This window comes from Carlito syrichta, unplaced genomic scaffold (assembly GCF_000164805.1).
Source record: "Carlito syrichta isolate Samal-C Ts95f unplaced genomic scaffold, Tarsius_syrichta-2.0.1 Scaffold314110, whole genome shotgun sequence".
NCBI classification, from domain to species: domain Eukaryota; kingdom Metazoa; phylum Chordata; class Mammalia; order Primates; family Tarsiidae; genus Carlito; species Carlito syrichta.
The window spans coordinates 19,924-42,767 of record NW_007258206.1 but is presented as its reverse complement, the minus strand read 5'-3'; the positions used below and the strand labels follow the sequence as shown (position 1 = coordinate 42,767).

General features: G+C 35.0%; 1 protein-coding gene across 1 annotated transcript in view; it reads right to left on the bottom strand.

The window, feature by feature from the left end:
• LOC103273632 (threonylcarbamoyladenosine tRNA methylthiotransferase-like) overlaps window positions 1–9,963 on the bottom strand; it is a 235,262-nt gene extending 225,299 nt beyond the window's left edge. The window contains exons 1-2 of the mRNA XM_008071068.1: window positions 9,889–9,963; window positions 8,210–8,355 (exon numbers count right to left, since the gene is read on the bottom strand). Coding sequence (XP_008069259.1) covers window positions 8,210–8,355; window positions 9,889–9,963 — 221 coding nt within the window. The remainder of the gene's footprint in view (window positions 1–8,209; window positions 8,356–9,888) is intronic.
• Between the last annotated feature and the right edge of the window lie 12,881 nt (window positions 9,964–22,844).

Here is a 22,844-nt window from a genome sequence, read left to right as displayed (position 1 = left end):
TATAACATTTTCTTTATTCATTCGATGATGGACACTAAGATGCTTCAGAATCCTGGCTATTATGAATAGTGCTGCAATAAATATGGGGGTGCAGGTATCCCTTTGACATAGTGAAGTTCTTTCCCGAAGTTAATGGTAGCTCTGTTTTTACAGACACAGCTGTTTATTATTCCCTTCATGCAGTAACTGTATGGAAAGTGAAAGTAAAAAGGAGATATTTACTATAGAAAGATGTATTAAATATCTAGGAAAAGGAATGTATAAACTTAAACTTTTCTGTATAATAGTGCATTACAGTTTTTTTTGTTTGTTTGTTTGCTTGTTTGTTTTTGAGTTGGAGTCTCACTCTGTCGCCCAGACTGGAGTGCAGTGAGCCGCTCCCGGCCACTGCAGTCTCGACCCACTGGGCTCCAGCGATCCTTCCGCCTCAGTCTTCCAAGTAGCCGGAATTACAGGCACGCACTACCATGCCCGGCTGATTTTTTGATTTATTGTAGAGATGAGGTCTCGCCAGGTTGCCCAGGTGGGTCTCAAACCCGGAGGCTCAGGCAATCCACTCACCTCAGCCTCCCAAAGCGTGGCATTACAGGCTGAGCCACTCAGCCCGGCTGCATTACAGTTTTTTAACTGGAAAAGCATCAGTCCTATTGTTTAAAAAATCATCTATATGGAAATAATTGTAACGGAAATGAATAAAGTTTGGAGAGCCACAGGCTAGAGCTTGAATCTGAACTCTGTCAGTTATTAGCTCTGTGACTTCCAACAGTCACTTCAACTCTATGTACCTTAATTTCCTTACCTGTAAAATATGGGTAATAATATTTTCTATCTAATATGTGCCATTGTGAGAATTAAATCCCCATAAACATTAAGCACATTGCTTTCAACATATTATAGTCTCAATAAATGTTGCCTAATAGTCATTGTTAGCTATTAGCTGGCAGGGGTCCACAAAACACAGAATCTCTAAGAAAGCAAAGTATTATGTTCTCCTGGAGGAAATATATCAGTTTCTCTGCAAGGAGCAGGGGATTTTCTTGTTTATGAAAAGAGAGTTTTAATTAGAACAGGTTGAGAAATACTACTTTAAGCCTTATTCTTACTGGTTCAAGAGTTAAGTGCCATTCATCTGACAGATACATACCATCCCTGCTTCTTGCTCTTGTGTCCCCCCTGCCGAATATATGATGTAGAAATGTGGGGGTGTCAAGGAGGACACATGGAGCACTGTGCTAGGAACGAGAGATGCAGCTATCAACAAAGAACCATGAAGACTTCTGACTTCAGACATTAGTACATCTTTTGAGTACTCACAGTATTTGAAAAATAAAGTAATCAGACAGTATCCTTTTTTTTTTCCTTTTTCATATTTCCCATGGCACTTAGCACAATGCTTACTTACAAGAGGCAACGCATTCCTTTCCTTTTCCTAAAACTGTATTATCTCTTGGGTTCTATGGTATTATTTCTTCCAGGGTTTCCTCCTAGACTGGCCTGACCCTGCCTTTTCAACCTGTCACAGATTGTTTTTTTCCCTTTTCTATCACTTAAATATTGGTGTTCCCTGGACTTCTGTTCTAATCCTTCCCTTTTCTTTCTTCTGGATGATCTCATCACCCACAGCTTCATCTACTACTCAAATGCAGATTACTCCCAAACATTTATCTCCAGACCTTCATCTCTCTTCTGAGTTCCCGACCCATATTACCTACAGTCTATGGGGGCTCCCCCCTAGATTTTCCACATAGATGCTTCAGACTCAGTATGTCCAAATTGAAACTCACCTTTCCCACTAAAATTCTTCCTTCTCATTCCTCTATCTTGGTTAACTATCATCTTTTTCTCTTGTCTTACTTAAGATACAAAGGAGCTATGTTTGATACCCACACATGCCTTTCTCATCTTCTCTCTTAAGTGTACACTGTAAATTTCACCTCCTCAATATTTGTTGAATCCACTTTATTGTCTCCATAGCTAGAGTAATATGTCTTAGATTAGACCAAAAGTACAAAACAATGGATAAGAGTATGGTTAGCTAATCCTATGGCCTGAGTTTTCATCAAGGTTCTATAAATAACTGTATAATATTGGACAAACTACTTAATATCTTTGGGCCTTGAGGATTAAATAAGCAAACACATGCAATGCCCTCATGGTAGTGCTTGGCACAAAAGTAAACACTCAAAAACAGTTTTATTACTATTAACATATTAAGTACCATTATTGATATTGTTATTTTTACATTTAGTACAGTTTTGGGCACACAACTGATAAACAACAACAAAAAAGAATCATTTAATTCGTGTGTGTTATTAGAATCAATAAAAACAACCACAGCAGAAACTGAGAATCTAGTTCTATTATGTGTCAATTCATTCTGGACTTTTGACAAGTCTTTTTAGCCACTCTGATCCCTGACATTCACTTTATAAAATTTGATTAAAAATACTTATCCTACCTACTTGGATCGGTTTTTGTAACATAATGAGATAATGCAAGCTCTGTGAAATATGAAAAGCACTCTGTCAATAAAAGGAAAAACACTACCTATTAGTATACTACTATATGAATTTGAGCCTTATGTTTATGACATAACACCAAGACAGGAAAAATGTACAAAGGATTAAGGGAAGATAGTTTCTAAAAGGAATAACACAATCATATTTCAAGGAAAGATATAAAGTAAAAGCAGTTTAGGAATGATAAGATTCCTCTCGTGACCAGGCAATAGGAAAATAGAAAGCTATAACAACATAAAATATAGTTGTTTTCAAGCCAATAAATCAAATTTGGGGTAGTACCAAAATCATATGGTATTTAACACATGGCGTCCAATCTATTTAGTATACAATTTTCTAAATATAATACACATCAAAACAGTATATTTTTTACTAGATAACTGTTCCAATTATATATATTTATTTTCTTGAAAGATTCTACAAGTAACAATGGAGAGATGGAAAAATAACTTCACTACCTCGGAAAGAAATCTGACAAAAGATAAAATAGTAAACAAGACCTTAGTGACGTCTGAAATAACAACTTAGTTACAGATGGTAGAAGGTATAAAATGAAGCCAGAAAACACTTTTAAAGAAAGTATTTTGCCTAAATTATTTTGGTGGTGGCTATTCAATAAACAGAAACACATCTGGGAATGCATCTGGAAGAAAATGTAATTATTTAATCCCTGTTGAAACATTCATGCTTTTTTTCTTACATCTCTTTCTTCTACTCTGACAAATATTCTATGTATGTTTTCAAGCCACTGAGAATAAACTAGATGAGTAAGACTAAAATACAAATTTAACATAACTTAGCTTTTTATCAGATTGTGTTCCAATAGCACACATGGATAACCAAGACTAATGATATGGAAAACAAAAAACAAAAAACTCAGGATGTTAATAATTTAGCAACTTATTTTTTTGCAGATAGATTGGAAAAGTAGGTCATAGGATAGGGCTGGACAGTATGAATTAGCTCAATGACTCACAGAAATCATCTTGCCAAAGTGACACCAGCTTCATGCCCTTGTGCCCCTTTACTGAAGGATTAAACAGTGAAGAGAGCAGAGGATGAAACTCTCTGCAATCCTGCCACTTCTCTCTAGTTTATTCTCATCCACCTCAAAGATACCCCTTTATCCACTTGCATAGTAGATGTAGTATTTCACTGGGCAATCTCTGGACATAGTAAACTTAGGGGGATAAGAATAAATATCACAGTGCTAAAAGCGTTAGGGTTAGGGTTAGGGTTATAAACAACAAGACAAATTAAGCCTGAAGTACACAGTACATTAACAAGTGATAATGGCAAATTCTGAGATAGAGATATCATGGGCTTAAAAATCAACACAAAGATGTCACAGTAAGATGCAACTTATTTTAGATCTATGCAACTTGCAGGTAAACACACAGTTGTTCATTAATTCACTCAAAATGTATTTACTGAATAAGAAAGACAGATATGTTAACTAGTTAAGCTCTAGTTAATATAAACAAAAAAGCCACTGGACTTCCAATAAAATAACCTGTCTAAGCAGGCAGGTCTTTTAATATATAAACTGTTTCACTTCTTCAAGTATATCTATCAATAGATATACTTACATTTCTTTCAACTTTAATGTGTGAATTTGAGGACCCAGATTCTTTTACAAACATTAAAACACATGCTTCAGAACTCTGCATGTTGTCATTTATTGAATATATGTTAATACACGATTTATGTTGGGTACTGACAGTAAATTCAATGCTGCTCAAATGAGGGGGTCCATTAAACTCCATATCCAAGGCCTCAGCTCCCGGGGATTCTAATTCTATCACCCTCAACATAACAAGTCCAAAATCATTGGTAAGTAACTCTTCAAAATTATATGGCAAAAAAAGAGAATCATTCATGTTTTATACTTTTAAAAATCCAAGTAATATGGTAAAAAACAAACAGATATCAGATAAATGACAATGAATCAAAGTATAAAGTATATGAGGGAGTAGTAAAAAATATTAAAACATAGATTCTTTCTAAAACCAGAACTGCACCTCTTGCTTTGTTTATGTAGCTTTCTCCTCAAAACCCTACAAATTTCACTACATATTTCAAGAAATCATCTTACTCATTTAAATAAAAGCATCAAATTACTTAGTTAATGTTCAACTGGATTAATGAATCTGAATAGAAAAATTTAAGTCATATGATGGTCTGTTCATGGCCAGCTGTTTTAAATTAGTATATTAAGTAATTTAGACACCCTTCTTTGCAAAGGTTGCATGATTTAATAAATTCCCATATGCCTCAACATGTGCCAACACTACTAGGTTATCTTCAATCCAGCTGCTGTTATGATGAAAGCTGCCAACTTTCAAACAACTGAAGAGAATAATGAACCAGCTCTAAGTTGGCTCATATGTAAACTTACATTGCTTCCAGCTAAAACATGGGCCATTTTCAACTGTAAAGAAAATTAATTAAAAAGATTTCACCTCCACTGTTTGAGAAACATAGCTCCACAAATACCAAATAATTAGTTTAAAAGCCTGCAGCTTTAGGTAAACTCCCATAGTTTGGATTTCTGTCTTAAATGCTGCAAGTTGTCATAAAGATAGGATATTTTTTTTTTGAGGACAAAGATCAGGAAATGCCTTGTTCCTACATAACATGAATATTTGAGAAGTTTCACAATGCGGAGAAAAAAAGAGAGATTCTTATTTGTTACAGGCTCATTACAAAAAAGGATTCAAAGACTTCAAGGGAAACGAGATATAAATGAAAAGGGCCACATTTAGACAGTATTTAAAAAGCAAATAGAAGAAGAAAGCACCAAACACACCATTTTACATCAGGACCATTTTATGAGTATTAGGCACGAATCAGGGCAATGTGATAGCGTTAGGTACTCTAAGAATGAAAATATTGTATTGAATTTTAATAGAGGCAGGACATAACAATTTTGTGCTGGATTAGTTATCCAGACTAGTAGTTCCATAGAAAGCCCTGAAACTCTGATGTTTCCAAAATAAGCACTAATCTATTTGGCATAAGACTATGCTAATTTTTAATGGGGAAAAGTAAGCCAAATATATGAGCAGAACACTGCTTAAAATATTTTCTTTACTTGTAAATGTTGATGATAGTTCAACAGTTTTCACAGGATAGATGGACTTGCCCAGAAGGGCAGGGAAACTCTTTTTAACTATAGGGCAAAGCTGATTATACTGTCCTCAAAGGCTGAACTATTTTTTACAGGCAACAGGATGGACTAGATGCAACACATAATTTTATGGTTCTAAAAGAACTGCTGAAAACTACATAATGCTCACTTTATTAATAGTGATAGTCTGATTTATTCTTTTTTAAAAAAATAGGATATCTGTAATTTTCTCAGTCAAAATGACTAATTTCTCAGAATAAATGAGTAATTAAAGGTGGAAAAAATGATTGCTTACAATTTGTATACAGCAAATTGTTTGCTATAGTTTTCCAACATATCTTACTTATAATCTAAATTTGAAATTATTACCAAGGTTGCTTCTGTCCTTGCTGCATATACCCAAGATGTTTAATTTTAAAATCTCTTGGAGATGCTAACAGGCTAGACTCATACTCTACAATTCCAGTGATTCACAGCACTTAAACTGAAATTATGGACAGGTGGGTATGGGTGGGATGTCTTCTCTAGGTATTTCCAATATCTTCTCCAGGGATGTCTGATATTTCCATTGTTGGAAATACTGGAGAGCCATAGGCAAAGTACTTGACTGTAGGATCCTCTAGTTAGTTGAATACTTCTTGAGAAACCATATAGTGACACAGAATCAAAGAAAGAAATCACAGTAACTCAGAATCCAAAGAAAGGGTCCTGAGCTTAGTCCATGAATGAAGGCAATAGACTATTTTCTAATACTCTGATGTGATCATCTTTTGACCAGTAGTTCACAGAGGCTGCTGAAACTATTTAAGATGCCACAGATTTAACAGTCCACCTTCAGAGCAACATAACTTGTTGTGAAACTGTTGCCCAGTAAAGCAGCCACAGTAATTCCCCAAACAAATGAGTAGCCTCACCCAAGTGGATACGAAAGACAGGTGTTGATTCCCTAACCTCATTTAACCACATTAATGCAACTAACTATTTGGAAAGTGTTCTAGTCTATTCTGCACAATGGTATGCATGTCTATACTTGGCAAAATATTGTGTAACAAGTATGAAGTGTGCATATTATTTGCTACTACCTTAATAAGCAAAGAGGCAAGAAATTTCACAGGTGCAACATTTTATTTGCAATTTTGAAAACATTCCATTCACCAGTGCCAGTGTGCCTGAAAGGATTCTCTTATATGAGACAAGTTTACTTGCAATAAGCTAAAATAAATGCAAGAAAGGGATAGAGGCCAACAACAAACTTTTACCATAAAATCTTTATTCTTTAGTCTTGCCCAGTTCTGTTCAAGATTTGAAAATATTAGAGAAGATAGAGATCTGCTATTGTTCTGGTTTCTATGTTCTCAATAATTTATATAATCTTGGTATAAATGTACCTTCTATTCGCTGATTTGAATATTTGAGTGGTTAGCCGTATTTGTTTGAATGCACACTAAGTGTCTTTATTAGTGGTTAGGATAATCAAGAAATGCCTAGAGATGAAAAAAAAATTGAAAAGATACGTAAAGCAAAGATGTGGAAGAAAGAAAACAGAAAAAAGAAAAGAGACAGATTTTAAAACAATCATATGCGGTCAGAATAAATGACTAATTAAAGGTGGAAAAAATGATTGCTTACAATTTGTATACAGCAATCATATCATGTACTGTGACAGAGTACAAAGGTACATAATTATAAACAAGAAGATGGAAATAAAAAGTTATATCTTAATTAAGAAAAACAACAGAGGAAAAAACTGTAGAAAAAATTTATGAAAAGTAGAAAGACCCATGCCACAAATATGCCAAGATAAATGACACATCCCCAGAGGGAAGAACAGTGCCCTAGACTTGAGAAGGCTCTGTATGACCTTGGCCGGCACTTCTATTTCCTGTTTGGCATAATCACAGAAGGCATTCAATGTTTGGTGATGATGAGGAGTAGGATTCTGAAGAACATAATTAGTGTTTTCTGTAGAAACAGAATTATCATTCATGTCTGAGATTGTGTAAATGTGTGCTGATTTTGGTTAACAGCAATTTGAGCTGTAAAAAATAGAATCCTCAAACTTCCCTGTAAATCACAATTCTTCAAGCAAACTACAGGGATTAGTGCGTAAAAGCAAAGACATTCCAGATACTTTTCAAAAAATGCAATTTAGTAGAAAATTATCTATTTTGTAGTGACACAATTTGGCCCACCTCCATGTCAAAACCAGATCACAACTTCAAAAAGCCACATTAAAGAAGATTTAAGCAGAGTAAAGCTAAAGCAGTTTTCATCTACCAGGTCAGGTATAAAAATAATCACAATTCACATTACCTAAAAAAGACTGGCAATCTTACACAAATTAACGGTGTGTCATGTACAGATGGAAGGTGGATATAAACTGAGGAGAAAGAAAAAACCACATCAAAGTTGCCCAAGGAAACTTAAAGGCTTTGAAAGCTTCGAAAGTCTCGCCTTCTCTCTTGTACCTTTAATTGTAAAGCTGCAATAAGTGCATTTTTGCCACATGCTTTTGAAAGAAGAAAGAAATGGTTATTTTCTTAAGTACTAACAGACTTACTTTTCTTTCAGAAAATCCACAACTCTTTTGAAGTCAGCAACACAGTATTCTCTTCTCATTTCCATGAGTATACTGTCGGAGGCAGATTGGACTGGTATGTGCAGAAAAGCATAGACTCTGGGATGATTAAGGATTTTTGCCATTTCCTTAAAAAAAATGTAAGGAGAAAACATTAATCACTTTAACAAATCGGGGAATGGTTTCCCTCAGATCAACACTCACAAGTGCAAGCAAATAAACATACTAGTTGAAAACAGAACAATCATCAAGGTTCTTAAAGTGAACATCAATAAGTAATATTCTATGATGACATCTGGGAATTTAATACACTTTCAGAGGACTCCGCAGAAGAATGGTCTCTTCATGTTAACTGTCTCTCTCACATAACAAAACAGAGATAAAGTCATATAATACCTAAAGGGTAAAAAGATTTTTGACTACTTCAAAATAAACACCGTCTTACTTCAAAGACGGTGTTTTATCCAAAAGTTTTATCCAAAAACTTTTTAGGCAAAAAGTTGAGAACCCATAATCCAGGTGCTTGAATAGAGAAACTTTCCAAATTTAGGTTAAATCAGCACATTTTTCTAATAACAAAGGTGTGTGTGGGGACTCCTAAAACTCACCTATTTTTTAAATTTTAGTCACTTAATGAACACTTTTTAAAGTACTTACTATGCAAAAGGCACATGACCAGACAATGAAGCCAGACTGACATTCATGTTTAAGATACAAAAATGAAGAGAAATAAGAGAAGAGGAAGAATGTATGTTGCAAAGTTAAAGGCTGGCCTCAAACTCCCGACCTCAAGCAATTCTCCTGCCAAGGCCTCCCAAAGTGCTGAGATTACAAGTGTAAGCCTCCACACCCAGGGAGAATAAGTCTAAGTGAAACAAATTAGAAGACTAAGAGAACGGTTGAAAATTCCTCCAAGGATACAAAGATCGTACAAAAAAGAAAAAGTGACAGAAGTAAAGTCATGTAACATAAACATTTATGTGAGCATTAAGAAAATTGATTAATGTGGCCATTCTCCACTGCTACATGTAGTTAGGTCATCAATTTGAGAGAAGGGAGGCGGCAGGAAAAAGGGGGGAGGAGGGCTGAAAGGAACAAGAGACTGAGTGAGTGTAAGCACAAAGAGTTCAGTAGTGAATAAAAATGTCAAGAAAGGAGCTGCTCATTAATAACTTGCACGTGTCCAGTGATTTTGTTTTCAAAGTAACCGCACTTTCACATCTGTTATCTCATTTCATCCTTCAAACAATATTTTGAAGGGCCTTATGGAGTCAAAAAGCCAGCTAATCGCAGAGTTACCTCTTAGTTATTCAAGGGTCAGTCATGCATATGGATCAACTGTGCTCTTTGTTTCTCCATATTCTTTTCATTGACTATGAACGCTAGCAATTTTACCAAAGTGAAAGCCGAGAGATTAATTTAAATCAGTCACCTTAGTAGCAATTTAGTTCTTTAAAAAAATCACTTCACTAAAATATTCAGATTACTAAATAAAACTGCTCATAGATATACTTTATTCACAACTTCTCTACTAGGAGTTAGTAGGTATATACCTTGTTACATATAGACTACTAGATTGAAATTGAAGTTGAAGAATTTCTTATATAGTAGAAAAATAACTGAATACACCTTCATGAGATATGACGTTCTGGTCTGGATACGCAGTCCGTAGGCTCTTTATGTCCCTGATCAGCACCTGCTGAGTATACAGCAGTGAGAGGCAGAGCCACATCCATACCTTACAGGAAATACGCTGGCCTTCTGTTATGATTCTCTGCTTTTCAGTGTTTTCACACCTGAACATCACAACCCCCCAAAAGTTTAAGAACGATAATTGTATAAAGATCTTTTCATTTTCTAAAGGGGCAGGACTCGCAGCTTTGGATGTCTTTTGGCATATCTACTGTGGTGAGAAATGGCATCTTGACACATGATACACTTTGTGAGATGCATCTTCACTTTTAGTCTGTGCCTTTTTCTAATCTGTAAAATGGCGAAAGTGATAATATCTACCTCATAGGGCTCCTGAGTTATTGTGAAAACATATTATGATAATCCAGTTTGTGCTTATAGAGAGAGCAAGCACTCAATATATAAATCATCTAATATTCTTCATCCTTGAATATACTAAAAGTTCCAGGTAGTACAATTTAATACAAATTAATGGGACCCTATCAGTAAGCAAAACAAGTTTTCAATAAGCTAGTTCCCTTACTGCTAAGTGAAGAAGAGATATCTGGTACTGATTTGTGTAACATAAATTTGAAAGGGGTTGACCAGCAAAAATGATCCCAAGCAAGAAAGGGTAGCACAGTTTCTCTTAGAAACACTCAGGGTGGCCTCCTACTATAAACAGGATACCGCACTAGATGAAGCTTTGCCCTCCAACAGTACACCAATTTACAAATTAAAATGTTAATAGCAAACAAATAGAATAAATGTGTTTTTTTTTTTCCCTTCTGGTTCCCAAAATAAACCTTCCCCCTAGTAATTACCTTCAGTTTCAAACCACAGACTTTTCAACTTTATGCTGCTAGGCACTAGAACAGAAAATAAAAATAAACTTGCCCCTTAATTAAAGTCTATGCTTCTGCCACTAAGAGGATCATGACTTAACATGGATTAATGTACCCTAAAGAGACAAAGTTCATATTTTTTGTTTTTTCTTCTATCCCTCTTCTCACTCAGCAGTCTTGGTTAAGGAGAACCTGTGTTCTCTTCACCTTTTGAAGACCTTCATCCTGGATGATACCTTAACAATGTTTTTCTGGTATTGCTGAGTTCTTACCAGAACTATGACAAGGAATCTCCACAACCAAAAGTTCTACAAGGCCAGGAATTCTAGTTCCTTCCTCTCCCTGGAGCTCTGCAACAGCCAGGACTGTGCTAAGCATACCACTAAACACTTAAAATAAAGACATGGGCTAAAACTATATCCACATACATAACGAGAGGTTTAAATTACAAGCCGTTTTTTTTTTTTTTGAGTTGGAATCTCACTCTGTTGCCCAGACTGGAGTGCAGTGACCGCTCCTGGCCACCGCAGCCTCGACCTGCTGGGCTCCGGCGATCCTTCCGCCTCAGTCTTCCAAGTAGCCGGAACTGATTTTTTGATTTATTGTAGAGATGAGGTCTTGTTGCCCAGGCGGGTCTTGAACCCGCAGGCTCTGGCAATCCACTCACCTCAGCCTCCCAAAGGCGCGGGATTACAGGCTGAGCCACCGAGCCCGGTTACAAGCCATTTTTAATAGGAAGATACACTTTCAATTATTAAAAGGTTAGCATGGATAAAACAGGTAAGCAAACATATATTCAAGCAGGTAAACAAGTATTAGGTTCGTGCAAAAATAATTTCGGTTTTTGCATTGTTAATATTTGCTGTTTGATATTGGAATACATTCTTAGATGTGGTCATGTTGTACATCATTTTCATGTGCATTTCTCACTTTATGTTTTTTTTTTGCTAATGACTTATTACTTGCTGTTTATTTTATATTTATTTTAAACTATGGAAATCATGTTAGACAAAAAGCATATTGAGCAATGTTCTTATTCAAGTTCAAAATGGGTTGTAAGGCAGTGGAGAGAACTCACAGCATCAGTGCATTTGACTCAAACTGGTAATGAATGTTCAGTGCAGTGGTGTTTCTAGAAGTTTTGCAAAGAAGATGAGAGCCATGAAGATGAGAAGGGTAGTGGCTGGCCATTGGAAGTTGATAATGACCAACTGAGAGCAATCGTCAAAGCTGATTTTCTTACAACTACACAAGAAGTTGCCAAAGAACTCAATGTCGACTTTTCTACGGTCGTTTGGTATTTGAAGCAAATTGGAAAGGTGAAAAAGTTCGATAAGTGGGTGCCTCATGAGCCCACCAAAAATCAAAAAAATTGCCTTTCAAAGTGTCATCTTCTCTTATTCTACACAACAATGAACCACTTCTCTATCAGAATGAGACATGTGATGAAAAGTGGATTGTATATGACAACCGGCGACGACCAGCTCAGTGGTTGGACTGGGGAGAAGCTCCAAAGCACTTCTAAAGCCAAACTTGCACCAAAAAAAGGTCATGGTCACTGTTTGGAGTCTGCTGCTGGTCTGATTCACTACAGCTTTCTGGATCCCAGAGAAACCATTACATCTGATAAGTATGCTCAACAAATTGATGAGATGCACCAAAAACTGCAACGCCTGCAGCCGGCATTAGTTAACAGAAAGGGCCCAACTGTCTATGACAATGCCTGACTCTACGTCACACAACCAACGCTTCAAAAGTTGAATGAATTGGGCAACGAAGTTTTGCCACATCTGCCATATTCTCCTGACCTCTCACCAACCGATTACCACTCCTTCAAGCATCTTGACAACTTTTTTGCAGGGACAACGCTTCCACAACCTGCAGTATGCAGAAAATGCTTTCTGAGAGTTTATAGAATCCCAAAGCAGATTTTTATGCTATAGGAATAAACAAACTTATTTCTCATTGGCAAAAATGTGTTGATTACAATAGTTCCTATTTTAATTAATAAAGACATGTTTGAGCCTAGTCATAACAATTTAAAATTCACAGTCTGAAACCGATACTACTTTTGTACCAAACTAATATTTAATCAGACTGCTTTAATTTTTGGAACAAGTGAAAAATTATTATACAGGTATATACAAAACTATGGGCATGCCTCATTTTATTGTACTTCCCAAATAATGTAGGTTTTTTGTTTTATTTTTATTTTATCTTACTGGCTTTTTTTTTTTTTTTTTTTTTTTACAAATTATAAGTTTATTGCAGAACTGAGTCAAACATGTCAATCAGTAAATTTTCCAACAGCATGTGCTCACTTTGTATCTCTGTGTCATTTTGGTATTTCCTGCAATATTTCAAACTTTTTCATTATTATTATATCTGTTGTAATGATCTGTGATCAGCAATTTTTGATGTCATCACGGCAATTAGTTTGAAGTGCCACAAACTCTGCCCTACTAGACAGTGACCGTAACTGATAAATTGTTTGTTTTTGACTGCTTTACCGATTTGCTGTTCTCCCATCTCAGGTCTCCCTATTCCCTGGGACACAAAAATATTGAAATTAGGCCAATTAATAAACCAACAATGGCCTGTAAGTGTTTAAGTAAAAAGAAGAATCATACATCTCTCACTTTAACTCAGAAGTTAGAAATGATTTAACTTAGTGAGGAAGTCATGCTGAAAAATAAGATAGCCTGAAAGCTAGGCCTCTTGTACCAAACAGTTGGCCAAGTTGTAAATGCAAAGGAAATTAAAAATGCTACTCCAGTGAACACACAAATGATAAGAAACACAAAGAATGATGATGATAAGACATTGCCGCTTTGGAGAAAGTTTTAGTGGTCTGAATGGAAGATCAAACCAGTTACAACATTCCCTTAAGCCAAAACCTAATTCAGAGAAAGGCCTTAACTCTCTTCAATTCTATGAAGGCTGAGAGGGGAGGGAAGCTGCACAAGCTAGAACCTAGCAGAGGTTGGTTTATGAGGTTTAAGGAAGGATGTCCTATCTATGACACAAAAGTACAAGGTGAAGCAGTAAGTGCTGAAGGAGAAGCTGCAGCATGTTATCCAGAAAATCTAGCTAAGATATTTATGTAAGTGGCTATACTAAAGAGTAGATTTTCAATGTGGATGAAATAGACTTTTGTTGGAAGAAAATGCCATTTAGGGCTTTCATAACTGGAGAGGAGAAGTCAATGCCTGGTTTCAAGCTTCAAAGGAAAGGCTGACTCTCTTGTTAGGGGCTGATGCAGCTGGTGACTTTAAGCAGAAGCCAAAGCTCATTTGCCATCCTGAAAATTCTAGGGCCCTTAAGAGTTGTGCTAAATCGACTCTTTGTATGCTCTATAAATGGAACCAAAAACCCTGGATGATAGCACATCTGTCTACAGCATAGTTTACTGAGTATTTTAAGCCCATGGTTGAGACCTATTACTCAGAAAAAAAGATTTCCTTCAAAACATTAGTGTTCATGGACAATGTAGCTGGTCATCCAAGAGCTCTGATAGAGATGTACAAGGAGATGAATGTTGTTTTCATGCCTGCTAACACAATATCCATTCTGTAGCCCATGGATCAAGGAGGCATTTCAACCTTCAAGTCTTATTATTTAAGAAATACATTTTGTAAGGCTGAAGCAGCTATAGACAGCAATTCCTCTGATAGATCTAGGTTAAATACATTTAAAAACCTTCAGGAAAGGATTCATCATTCTAGATGCCATTAAAAATATTTGTGATTCACAGGAGGGGGTCAATATCAATATTAATGGGGGCTTGGAAGACATTGATTCTAACCCTTATGGATGACTTTGTGGAGTTCAAGACTTTAGTAGAGGAAGGAATTACGGACATGATGGAAATAGCAAGAGAACTAGAATTAGAAGTAGAGTCTGATGAATTGACTGAAATGCTGTAATCTCATGAAAAAACTTAAACAGATAAGTTGTTGATTCTTATGAATGAGCAAAAATAGTAGTTTCTTGAGATGGAATCTACTCCTGGTAAAGATACTGTGTACTATGAACATTGTTGAAATGATACAAAGGATTTAGGATATTCCACAAACTAAGTTGATAAAACTGTGGCAGAATTTGGGAAGACAGACTCCAATTTTGGATCAAGTTTCATGGCCATAGCTACCCTTACCTTCATCAGTTACCACCCTGATGAGTCAGGAGCCAGAAACATCGTGGCAACACCTTCCATCAGTAAAAAGATTATAATTTGTTTAAGGCTCTGAGATCATTAGTATTTTTCAATAACAAAATATTTTATAATTAAGGTATTGTTTAGACATAACGCCATTATAGTACTCTCACTAGATTACAATATAGCATAAATATAATTTTGGAATGCACTAGGAAAACAAAAAAATGTGTATGACTTGCTTTATCTTAATACTTGCTGTATTGTGGTGGTCTGGAACCAAACTAGCAATATATCTGAGTTATGTCTGTATTAAGACAATTTAAAGGAAACCGCCCATCACAGGTTATATTTCTAAAGGCATACTGAAGTTTTAGATTCAAATCACAAGGCATTTTCTTATGGAAACAATTTATAAGTGACGTGCAGGATCCCAGGTTCACCGAAGGAAAAAGAAGCACTTAATTCAAACCGTGGCTGATAGGAGAAAGGCAGCCATGAGCAACCCTGTGCTGCACGAGAGAGTCTACGAAGAAAGGCAGGTATGTAAGCGGGCATGTATGTGCACACATGGTGTGTGTATAGGCAAGGGCAACCAGCATGGAAAAAATAGCTTTAATATAAGATCATTTATTTAAGGGCTGATGTATCAAGGTTGCATGAAATATAGATGGTGATTATTTGCAGGTAGGGGTTGCAGGTAGCCAAGTCAAAAAAAAACAGTGCTCTGATCTTGTGCCTTTTCATGGAGTTCTCTTCTTAAAAAGTGATAATCTTTCCTATGTCATTTTTTTTTTAACTTAAAATATAAATTTAAAAAATGAGATGAAAATAGGCTTGATTTAAAAGAGCAATCCTATATGAGTGCATTTTAAAAAAATTTATTTTAAAGATGTGGGGTACAATTCAGGTTTAGGTACATAAGTAGTCATTGTACAGGTGAAATTTGGGTGTCTCTTTGGTCCCCACTTCACCTGGTTTGGGATCAGGTTCCCTTATTGATGTTGTGTATCCCCTCCCTCCCCTGGCAGTGTCCCACTACTGCCAATTCCTTTCTTATAGTATTGTGACAAGTGTTCAAGGTCTGCTAATGAGTGAGAACATGTGATAATGGGTGCATTTTCAAAAGAACTGCTACATTTGATTTTTATTGTCCTATAGTCATCAGTATATATATATGATTATTCATATTTATCAGTATACACACACACACACACACCACAGAATACTATTCACTGATAAAAAAACAGTGAAATAATGTCTTCTGCGGTGACTTGAATGGAACTGGAGAACATCATCCTAAGTGAAATAACATGAATGAAAAACCAAACACCGCATGTTCTCATTTATAAGTGGAAGCTAACTAAACTAAGGATCTGCAAAGGCATAGAGAATAGCAAAATGGACATTGGAGACTCAGCAGGGTGAGGCTGGGAAACGGACGGATGAAAAATCACCAACATTCACAGGTGTGGTGGGTACACGTAAGGCCCAGACTTCTTCACCAGTATGCAATGCATCCATGCAACCAAAAACCATTTGTACCCCTGAAAGCTATTGGAAAAAAAGATATACTTCACATTCTACACAATTCATCCACTCTAAAAATGCAACTAGATTTTTTTCTGTACAGTCACAGGATTGTGAAACCATCACCACAGTCTAATTTTAGAACATCTGCTTTTCCTCTAAAACAAACCCTGTACCCATTACCAGTCACTCTCATTCTCCCCATATCATGATTTGTTCCCCAAGCCCTAAACAATCATTAGTTTACTTGCTATCTCTATAAATGTGCCTATTCTGGACATTTCATACAAACAGAATCATATAATAATCTTTTTGTGGCTGGTTTCTTTCACTTCCAAGGATCAACTATGTTGTAGCAGCTAAGCATTTATTTCAGTTAAACACAATACAGGAATTTAGAATTTATCAAGAACATTATTTCATGCAAAACTATTTTAGATGTTCTGAATATTATTAGCTTGACTAAGGTGGTAAGTTCCAGTCATACTCCACAGCTTTAATGCAAACATTCTAATGGCATAGGTTTGCTATAGATTAGCTGGTACATATATGATCTTAATAGAAAAATTGTAAGCCACAAAAGATGTGGGGGAAAACATAAAAATTCCTTAAAAACCTGGTTCTTTTAAACTAAGAAGCATGGGGGCTATAAATGATAATGATATTTTGAGGGTTTTTAACTATTGTTTTCTTGTGGTAAAATATACATAATGTAAAATTTATCATTTTAACTTTTTATTTTATTTTTTTTTAAGAAATGGGGTTCTTGCTACATTGCCTAGGTTGGACTCAAACTCCTGGGCTTAAACAGTCCACCTGTCTCAGCCTCCCAAGTAGCCTGAATGACAAGTGTGTGCTACCATGCCCAGATCACTGTAACCATTATTAAATGTACAATTCAGTGACATTAAATACAGTCAAAATGTTGTACAACTGTCACTCACTATTCATCTCAAAAATCTTTTCATCTTCCCAAACTGAAACTCTATACCCATTAAATGATAACTTCTCCTTCTCTGCTCTCCTATCTCTGGTAGCCACTATTCTACTTTGTCTCTATGTGCTTAACTAGTTCAGTACCTTATGTAAGTGGAATAGTGCAATATTTGTTTTTTTGCATCTGATTTCTTTCACTTAGCATGTTTTTGAGGCTTATCCCTGCTATAGCGATATTACATTTTTGTTTTTTTAATATGTTTTTACAGGCAGTTGGTAGATGCCAGAGCACACTATACAGACTTCTAGTAGTACTTATTTCTCTGTCCTACAATTAAACCATACATCCTCATAGCCCAGGAAACATCTAATTTATCTTTATTTCCCTATTTCCTTGCTCCATGCCTGGCCCTAAATTGTAGTTGAATGGATAAATGAGTGAATGTCCCAATCAATTAATCAATATGATTATTCTGGAGTAAGTCCTACAAAGACTTGTAGGTAATGGTCAGAGCAGCAATGCCAGTGTTCTAGGAGAGTCTATTTCCAGAGAAAACTTCAACACTTATAGTCATATAAGTCAACACAGAATAAGACCAGAAACATACTTCATCCATTACTTCAGACATGACATTATAACTGCTACTAAGTGAATTACCAGTACCTATATTTACTCTAGCAGTTTAATAATAAATTATCATTAATAGCATCAGAAAGTGAATAAGTGAGTATAAGAAGGGAGAATTTCCAATCCTTATGCCCCAAATGGAAAGGATTAGATACTGTGAACAGATTCTAATTTACATTTGATCTATAACTTAATTATAACAAGAAATTCACTTCTAAACTGCAAAGAGTTAACATTTTCAGTATTTGTGCTAAAATAGGTTGAGACAAAATGTCTGTTCTAATTAGCCTTCACAGAAATGTGAAAGGACTTCAAGGCTCTTTTACCATTACCACTTCAATTTAAGTGTCAGAGTCAATAATCTGACTTTACATTAAAAAGATAAAAATATACATCTTGATATTAATGTTAAAATGGTAAGAATTATAATTACACACACACATACACATTTATTTTCAACTATATTTTCAGTGGTTTATTTTAAAATTATTATTTTATTCTTTTAAGGCCAAGAAACCAAAATAGATTTCTTGATTCTGATTATGGTGGTGTTTACACAAATCTACACATAGGTTAAAATTTATGAAACTGAACATATACCAAAAAGTAAATTTTACTGTATTAATTTTGAAATAAAATATCACAGAGGAAAACTAACAGTAAACTCTGCTATGATTCAAACACTATTATGAGTAGGTACATGTTTAAAACATGTATAATCCACTTACAATGGACTTTTTTTCCATTTAGGAAAAGACTGACTGTACAAAACACTAAAAGAATAGCTGATCAATTTAATGGGGAAAGGGCAGTCCAGTGAGATTGCACATTCAGCTTGGAGAGTTTTATTGGCTTCTCTTAAATATAATATAAATAATTAAGAAATCCAATGGAAAGGCAGATGGTAAGGATTTATTGTAAAATATTTAAGTCATTTATCTACAACCTGATTATGCAAATTGAGGCTTACCTTAGACAACTTATGTTTCATGTTTCAGGCAGTACACAGTAGGAAGAATGGTCTAGTGATTTTACTGCTTTAGTTATGAGTTCCTTGGTATGCAAATAATACAGCTAAGCAAGTACTTACTGAACATCAAAATATCTTTCTGGGATTGGGGATGCAAAGCAGACAATGACCTCTTCCACATTTTATAAACATGTAAACACATAACTGCCTCATTTGACAATGAAGAACTTATTCTGCGCCAGGCACTCTGCTGAACAGTTTAAGTATTTATCATTTGACCTATCATTCCATGATGTAGGTATTTTTACTATTTCTGTGGTAGACTGTATTACTGTTTGCCAAATATGCTGGCTTTCCTCCCTAAGGAGTAATATAATCCCTGCCTGCACTCAGAAGTAGCCATGTGAGTTGGTATGGCCAATGAAATGTGGGAAGAAGTGATATGTGCTATTTCAGAAGGAAAGGTTTAAAGTTGGTAGTTCTCTGTTCCCTTCTTCCATAGTCTATGTTCTAAAGTGGAGAAAACTTTAACAGAGCTTCAGCCAGTACATGACAGATGTGTAACATAAGAAACAAGTTTTTGTTGTTATAAGTCACTGAGCTTTTGGAGGTCATTTATTATACATAATCTAGTTTATCCTTACTGATTGTGATAGCTAATTTTATATGTCAACTTGACTGGGCTAAGGAGTGCCCAGATAGTTAATAAAATACTATTTCTGAGTGTCTGCGAGAGTATTTACAGAAGAGATTAGCATTTTAATCAGAAGATAGAGTAAAAGATGATTCACCCTCATCAAAGTGAGTGGGCAGCATCCAATCCTTTGAGGGTCCAGACAGAACAAAAAGGCAAAGGAAGAGTGAATTCTCTTTCTCTTCTTGAGCTGAGACATAACTCACTCCTGCCCTTAAACATCAAAGCTCTTGGTTCTCAGGACTTTGGACTCCTGGGCTTTACACCAGTGGCCCCGTGGGTTCTCAGGCCTTCAGCCTTAGATTGAAACTTATACTACAGGCGGCCCTAATTCTCAGGACCTGGCTTCAGAGTGAATTACATCTTCAGCTTTCCTGGTTCTGCAGCCTGCAGACAGCAGATGACAAGACTTCTTGGCTTCTATAACTGCATGAGTCAATTTCCATAGTAAACTCCCTCATGCATATGTACACATACACACTTACATACATATATCCTATTGTGTTTCTTTGGAGAACTTTGACTAATCCACCGACACATTCTCATGTAATGAATGGGGAAAAAAATCAACATTTAGAGACATTTAAATAATACATCTATAAAGAAGAGCAGGAAGTGGAATAGCAAAGTGGATTCAGAACCTATGCCTGTCAGATTGCAGAATCCTTTTCCTTCATCAATTTTCAATAAATACTGAAATGGAAGTTCATATCAATTACAAAGGGAGAATGGGGAGGAAGAAATTAACTGTTATATGGGTAACAGAAGGTTTTACCCCAAATAGAATTAAATTTTGAATGATAAAAAATTTTCCAGGAAAACTGCACCTCTAACACGTTAAAAAATAAAGAAATAAAAATAGAGGCTACAGTTTAGCTACTCCAAGGTCAACTGTCCATAGGTAACCAAAACTTAAGTCATCCTGATTTTCCCCAAACAAAATCACTAAACATAAAACACAAGCATAGTCTTTTTATTCTGATGATTCAATGAAATTAAAGTAATCAGCTATCAACAAACCAGTGTGCACACCTCTCTTTTCCTTAAAAAAATATAGAACAGCCAATCATTAAGAAGGTCAAAATACTTCCTCCTTTATGGTCCATAAATTGCTGCAGCTGCTATAAAATTGAGACTTCGTGCCATTTTTCGGTTGCAGTCTCCCAATTCACAGACTGTTCTTTTGTATGCATAATAAACTCTTAAAACTCTAACTTGATCTGGTTTTATTTTTGACATACATAATATACCCAATGTCTTAAAATACAAGACTATATATTAAAATAATCCCATTATCTACTATATTAGTTCTGCTTTCTTTAGTCTAATAATATCACTAATATCTTTAAAAGTACACTTGGGAAAAGTCAGTATACTTGGGGATCACTTAATAATTCTCTATTTATTCTTTTATACCAATACACCAATTACTACATTCTTTGCTGAAATCATTCTAAAGAAAGAATTGTTCACTTGAAGGTTGGGCTTAAAATATCTAATGAGGTTGAACTTGTTCCATTCCTTTAGAAATAAAATTCATAAAATAATTAGAACATAAAATAATGGGGAAAATATCCCGCTGTTCTTTGAAGAATAGATTTTTTCTATTACAAAAGTAAAGCATATTTATCTTAAATTTTTGAAATGTAGAGAAAAATAGAATAAGAAAAACTAAGCATTGCCAAAACAAGCATTATTAAAAGAAAAATTCATAACTCTTACTGTCATCTTGAAACAACTAAATTATAAATAAATTATACTATATAAAGCACAATCTGATAAATTATATCTGGTACTATCTAGTGAGTTTAGAAAAAGTGAAATGATTTTCAAAAGCCAAGATATTAACCTAACAATATTTCTTGACAATACATCATTAGGTTTGAGCTCAATTTCTTCAAAAATGAAGGGAGAAAGAAAAAAACAAACCTTTCTTCTAAGCAGGGTCTAAATTACCCAAGCACTTATATTCAAGGGGCTCATAAAGCTTCCACATCAGCATAACAGGAGAGAGAAATCTGAATATGAAAACAACAAAGAAGAATCAGAGATAAGATCAGCAAAACATCTTAGAATCATTCCTGAAGAAGTTATTACCATTAGAGCAATGTTGTCCCTGGAGCTATGATGAGAAATAGAAAAAATAGACATAAAAAAATTTTTTTTCCTTGTTTGAAAAGAGTATAAAAATGAGAAAGAAAATAAAAGGAAAAAAGAGGGATGGGCAATTCTCTCTCCCTCCTCCCAAATTTATTGTAATGAAAGAAGTCTTAAGACCTTCAATCTCAGAAACATGGACCATGATTGCAACATAGCTAGAAGAGAGGCTTTTGAATGTCCAAATTACAAAGAAATGAGGAATTTGTAAGGTGATGGATGTCCTAAATATCCTGATTTGATCATTGTATAGTATATACTTTATATATATAAAGTATAGTATATATATGTGAATTAAAGCGCTGAAAGGTACCCTATAAATATATACAAATACATATGTCAATTTTTTAAAAGTATTAAAAAATGAGCCATAAAAATAATTTAATTGGAATGATTACAGAGAAACAAAGAAAGTTCCCCAGACCTTTCCAAAGTACAATACTATTACTGGTGCAGTAGTGGTCATATCAGTAATACTCACTTGCTAGTATCCTTACTTGCTAGACACTATGATCTGAGTCACATTCATTATCTTTTTAACTACAGAACAAACTAGAAAGTAGTTTTACTTTACTCAATCTCAAATTCAGAGAAGTTAATTACCATGCCCATGGCACAATGACAGCGCCAGAATATAAACACAGCTTCTCTGACATCATTCCATTGTGAACTGATCTGTGGTCCTCTCTATATGTAGCAGAATTGTTGAGGAATAGCACAAACTAATTTGCATGAAGGTGTTAACAATAAATCACTTGAGTGTGGGGAGAAAGAAAACAGTGGAGAGTAGTCTCTCTAAAACAAGACATACGTGTATTATGTGTTATATTATGTAGCCTTTGATATATATAACATAGTACATAGCCTTTGATATATAACTACTTTATATATTTTATATAATTCGTATATTATATAATTTATATTTTACATAAAATAGTTATACATCAAAGACAACTTTAATTTTGCCAATTTGTAAAATTTTCTTTATTTCAGTTTTATCAGAAATGTGTGGACTTCTTCCAATGTCTCA